This window comes from Silurus meridionalis, chromosome 14, assembly GCF_014805685.1.
Source record: "Silurus meridionalis isolate SWU-2019-XX chromosome 14, ASM1480568v1, whole genome shotgun sequence".
Classification (NCBI taxonomy): domain Eukaryota; kingdom Metazoa; phylum Chordata; class Actinopteri; order Siluriformes; family Siluridae; genus Silurus; species Silurus meridionalis.
The window spans coordinates 219,168-224,167 of NC_060897.1; the positions used below are offsets into that span (position 1 = coordinate 219,168).

Sequence of the window (5,000 nt, forward strand, 5' to 3'; positions counted from 1 at the left end):
GGGAGTAGGAAGAGGGGAGCACGATTATAAGTGTGTGTGTGTGTGTGTGTGTGTGTGTGTGTGTGTGTGTGTGTGTGTGTGTGTGTGTGTGAAGCAGCCAGCTAGTCAGCCAAGCCAGCCAGCACAGTCTGCTCTCAGAAATGGCGTCGTTTGGAGCCAAAGCCCTGAAAAAAAAAATCTATTTTTAAACCCAACGTTGCATTTGTTCGAATCCCGAACTGAAGCAGCAGATCGCTGTGCGCGCGCATCACCTGTATCTTCAGCCCTCTGGACAAGACGTGGCGATCCAGACGATCAGACAGACAAATAAATAGATGAATACATGAATGGATGAATGAATGGATGACAGGTCGTGGGTTTGTGGTTGCTTGGTGGTGGTGAACATGTCGGTGAAGGTTGTTTTTTCTTCCTTTTTTTTGGGGGGGTGGGGGGGGGTTGTTCTCCGAGGGTGCAGTGTGCAGTGAGGTGCGCGTGCACGTGCCCGGTTTACAGGGTTCTATTGTTGTCTGGTCTCAGGATGATGATGAGCGGCTGCAGTGAATCAGCCACGGGGCTGGAGACTGAGGGAGAGAAAGAAAGAGAAAGAGAGACAGAACACACACTGAGAGGGAGAGAGGAGAGAGAGAGAGAGAGCTCTGAACGGCAGAACATAGAAATGCATAATGAGCATGATGATCAGAAACAGGCTGCTGGGGCTTTCTGCTCTCTCTCTCTCTCTCTCTCTCTCTCTCTCAGTGCGTGTGTTCTGTCTCTCTTTCTGTCCAGTAGGACAATAGGCACTGAAATATATAGAGGCGAATGAGGGGAGGGGAGGAAGAAACCGGATTTTTGTGGTGGTGGTGCTGGTTGGTGTGACCTCCTCCTCCTCCGTATCCTCCATCTCCCCCTCCTCTTCATCCTCCTCCTCCTCCTCCCTCTCTTACCCCCATTCTTGAGGACTTGCATGCATGTGAAACGGGAGAGATAAACAGAGCCGTGCAGCAGGAGCGCGCGCAGGAGGCAAAAAGAGAGAGGGACACGGGGGAGAGGAGAGAGAGAGAGAGAGAGAGAGAGAGAGAGAGATAGTGCATTAGAATTTAGGAAATAACCTCCCTCCCCTCCACCCTTCCCCACCTCTCCCACCCACCTCTTGTCTATCTCTCCATCTTCATCCCTTGCTTTTTTCTGTTTTCTCCCCCTTTTCCTTCCTTCTTTCCTTCATTCCAGTCTTTTCTTTTCTGTTCTTTTTTCTTTTTTTGAATGGACAGAAATTATCCTGGCGCAGGATTCGGTGAGCTCGGCGCCGGGACGGGATGGAGTTACGAGAGGTCGGCCAAGGCGAGGTAAGACCACCACACACACACACACACACACACACACACACACGCAGGAGAAAACCAGGCTGTTCTGTCTGTACAACGTGTGATTCGAGTTACTGGTTACGGGCTTCTGAATAGAGCTCCAGGTATTGTCATGTAGTGAAGAAGAAGGAGGAGGAAGAGGAAGAGGAGGAGGAAGAGGAGGAGGAGGAGGGAGCCTCTGAAAAATGCCAGGAATGCGCTTAAGAGAGAGTGAATGCGCGATACGGAAGATAGACCGAGACTGAGACAGAGGGAGAGGGAGAGAGGAGAGAGAGAGGGAAAAAAAAGAGGGGGACGAGAAAGAGAGAAGGCGTAGAGGGGGATGGGGACCTTCAGGGATGTTGCTTAAGCTACTGTGTTGTCAAAAATTCCCTTAAAATATCTGCTCTTTCACTGCCGGAGGAGATTGCAGGGCCTGTGTGTAACCTCTCTGTTCGGTGTGTGTGTGTGTGTGTGTGTGTGTGGAGCTAATTGATGGTGTGTGTTGACAAAGCACCCATGTTACACAAGGTTACATTGTCCACGGATCAAATAACAATTCTGGGGGATCCAGTGCTTCCTGGGTTCTGTGTAGCTCTCACTTACCTCCACAGTGCACACAGTGTGTGTGATGTGTATATCATGTGTATATGATATCTATAGTGTAGGTGGTTTTTAAGGTGTATATCTATTTGGATATAGTGTGTGTGTGTGTGTGTGTGTGTGTGTGTGTGTGTGTGGCACGTACACAGTGTGTATGATGTGTATTTAGTGTAGGTGGTGTTTAAGGTGTATATACATTCTACACAGTGTGTATATAGTGTACATAGTGTGTATGGTGTGTGTGTATATATAGTGTGAGTATTGTGTGTAGAATGTAAATAGTGTACATAGTGTGTATGGTGTGTGTGTGTGTGTGTATAGTGTGTGTGTGTGTGTAGAGTGTAAATAGTGTACATAGTGTGTATTGTGTGTGTGTGTACATAGTGTGTGTGGTGTGTATAGTGTACATAGTGTATGGTGTGTACATAGTGTGTATGTGTGTGTGTGTGTGTGTGTGTGTGTATATAGTGTGAGTAGTGTGTAGAGTGTATATAGTGTACATAGTGTGTATGTGTGTGTGTGTATATAGTGAGTAGTGTGTGTAGAGTGTAAATAGTGTACATAGTGTGTATTGTGTGTGTATATATAGTGTGAGTAGTGTGTGTAGAGTGTATATAGTGTGTGTGTGTATATAGTACATAGTGTGTATGGTGTGTGTGTATATAGTGTGAGTAGTGTGTGTGTGGTGTGTATATAGTGTACAAAGTGTGTATGGTGTGTGTGTGTGTGTGTGTGTGTACATAGTGTATTGTGTGTGTGTGTGTGTAGAGTGTAAATAGTGTACATAGTGTATGGTGTGTGTGTGTGTGTGTGTGTACATAGTGTGTGTGGTGTGTGTGTGTGGTGTGTATATATAGTGTGTGTGTATATAGTGTACAAAGTGTGTATGGTGTGTACATAGTGTATTGTGTGTGTGTGTGTGTATATATAGTGTACATAGTGTATTGTGTGTGTGTGTGTGTGTGTATAGTGTACATAATGTGTATGGTGTGTGTGTGTATATATATAGTGTGTGTGTGTGTGTGTGTGTGTGTATATGGTGTGTATATAGTGTGTGTGTATATAGTGTACATAATGTGTATGGTGTGTATATATTTTATATAGTGTACATAGTGTACATAGTGTGGTGTGTATATATTTTATATAGTGTATGGTGTGTATATAGTGTACATAGTGTGTGTGTACATAGTGTATGGTGTGTACATAGTGTGTGTGTGGTGTGTATATATAGTGTACATAATGTGTATGGTGTGTACATAGTGTACATAGTGTGTGTATAGTGTACATAGTGTGGTGTGTATATAGTGTACAAAGTGTGTGTGGTGTGTATATAGTGCATAGTGTGTGTGTGGTGTATATACAGAGTACATAGTGTGTGGTGTATAGTGTACATAATGTGTGTGTGTGTATATAGTGTACATAGTGTGTGATGTGTATATAGTGTGCGTGGTGTGTATATATTTTATATAGTGTGTGTACATAGTGTATGGTGTGTGTATATATAGTGTGTGTGTATAGTGTGTGTGTATATGTGTACATAGTGTGTGTGTATACATAGTGTGTGTGGTGTGTACATAGTGCATAGTGTGTGGTGTGCATAGTGTGTGTGTGTGTGTACATAGTGTGTGTGTGTGTATATATAGTGTGTGTGTATATAGTGTGTACATAGTGTACATAGTGTGTGTGGTGTGTATATAGTGCACATAGTGTGTGTGTATATAGTGCACATAGTGTGTGGTGTATAGTGTATATAGTGTGAGTGTGTGTAGAGTGTATATAGTGTACATAGTGTACATAGTGTGTGTGGTGTGTATATAGTGTACAAAGTGTGTGTGGTGTGTATATATTTTATATAGTGTATGGTGTGTATATAGTGTACATAATGTGTGGTGTGTGTATATAGTGCACATAGTGTGTGGTGTGTATATAGTGTGTACATAGTGTGGTGTGTATATAATTATTACATAGTGTGTGTGGTGTGTATATAATTATTACATAGTGTGTATGGTGTGTACATAGTGTGTGTGGTGTGTATATAGTGTACATAATGTGTATGGTGTGTACATAGTGTACATAGTGTGGTGTGTATATAGTGTACATAGTGTGTGTGGTGTGTATATAGTGTACATAGTGTGTGTGGTGTGTATATAATTATTACATAGTGTGTGGTGTGTATATAGTGTATATGGTGTGTGTATACAGTGTGCATAGTGTGTGTGGTGTGTATATAGTGTACATAGTGTGTGTGTATATATGTACATAGTGTACATAGTGTGTATAGTGTGTGGTGTGTGTGTGTGTATACATAGTGTATGTGGTGTGTATATATAGTGTACATAGTGTGTGTGGTGTATAGTGTACATAGTGTGTGGTGTGTGTATATAGTGTACATAGTGTGTGGTGTACATAGTGTATGTGTATATAGTGTACATGTGTGTGTGTGTACATAGTGTGTATGTGTGTATATATGTGTGTGTGTACAGTGTACATAGTGTATGGTGTGTATATACAGTGTACATAATGTGTATGGTGTGTATATAGTGCACATAGTGTGTGTGTATGGTGTACATAGTGTGTGTATATAGTACATAGTGTGTGTGGTGTATATAGTGTACATAGTGTGGTGTGTATATAGTGTGTATAGTGTACATAATGTGTGGTGTGTACAGTGTTCATAGTGTCTGTGGTGTGTATATAGTACATAGTGTGTGGTGTGCATAGTGTACATAATGTGTGTGGTGTATATAGTGTACATAGTGTGTGGTGTGTATACAGTGTTCATAATGTCTGTGGTGTGTATATAGTGTACATAGTGTGTGTGTATATACAGAGTACATAGTGTGTGTGGTGTATAGTGTACATAGTGTGTGTGTGTACATAGTGTGTGTGTGTGGTGTGTATAGTGTACATGTGTGTGTGTGGTGTATAGTATACATAATGTGTGGTGTGTATATAGTGTACATAGTGTGTGGTGTATACAGTGTACATAGTGTGTGTGGTGTATATAGTGTACATAGTGTGTGGTGTGTGTGTACATAGTGCACATAGTGTGTGTGGTGTGTATATATATAGTGTGTG

The 5,000-nt window shown here is 42.1% G+C and overlaps 1 protein-coding gene across 1 annotated transcript in view; it reads left to right on the forward strand.

The window, feature by feature from the left end:
• The first annotated feature begins 953 nt into the window (after window positions 1-953).
• prr12b (proline rich 12b) overlaps window positions 954-5,000 on the forward strand; it is a 34,533-nt gene continuing 30,486 nt past the window's right edge. Inside the window, 1 exon segment of the mRNA XM_046866115.1 lies at window positions 954-1,322. Within this exon segment, the coding sequence (XP_046722071.1) occupies window positions 1,240-1,322 (83 nt within the window). The 5' untranslated portion in view covers window positions 954-1,239.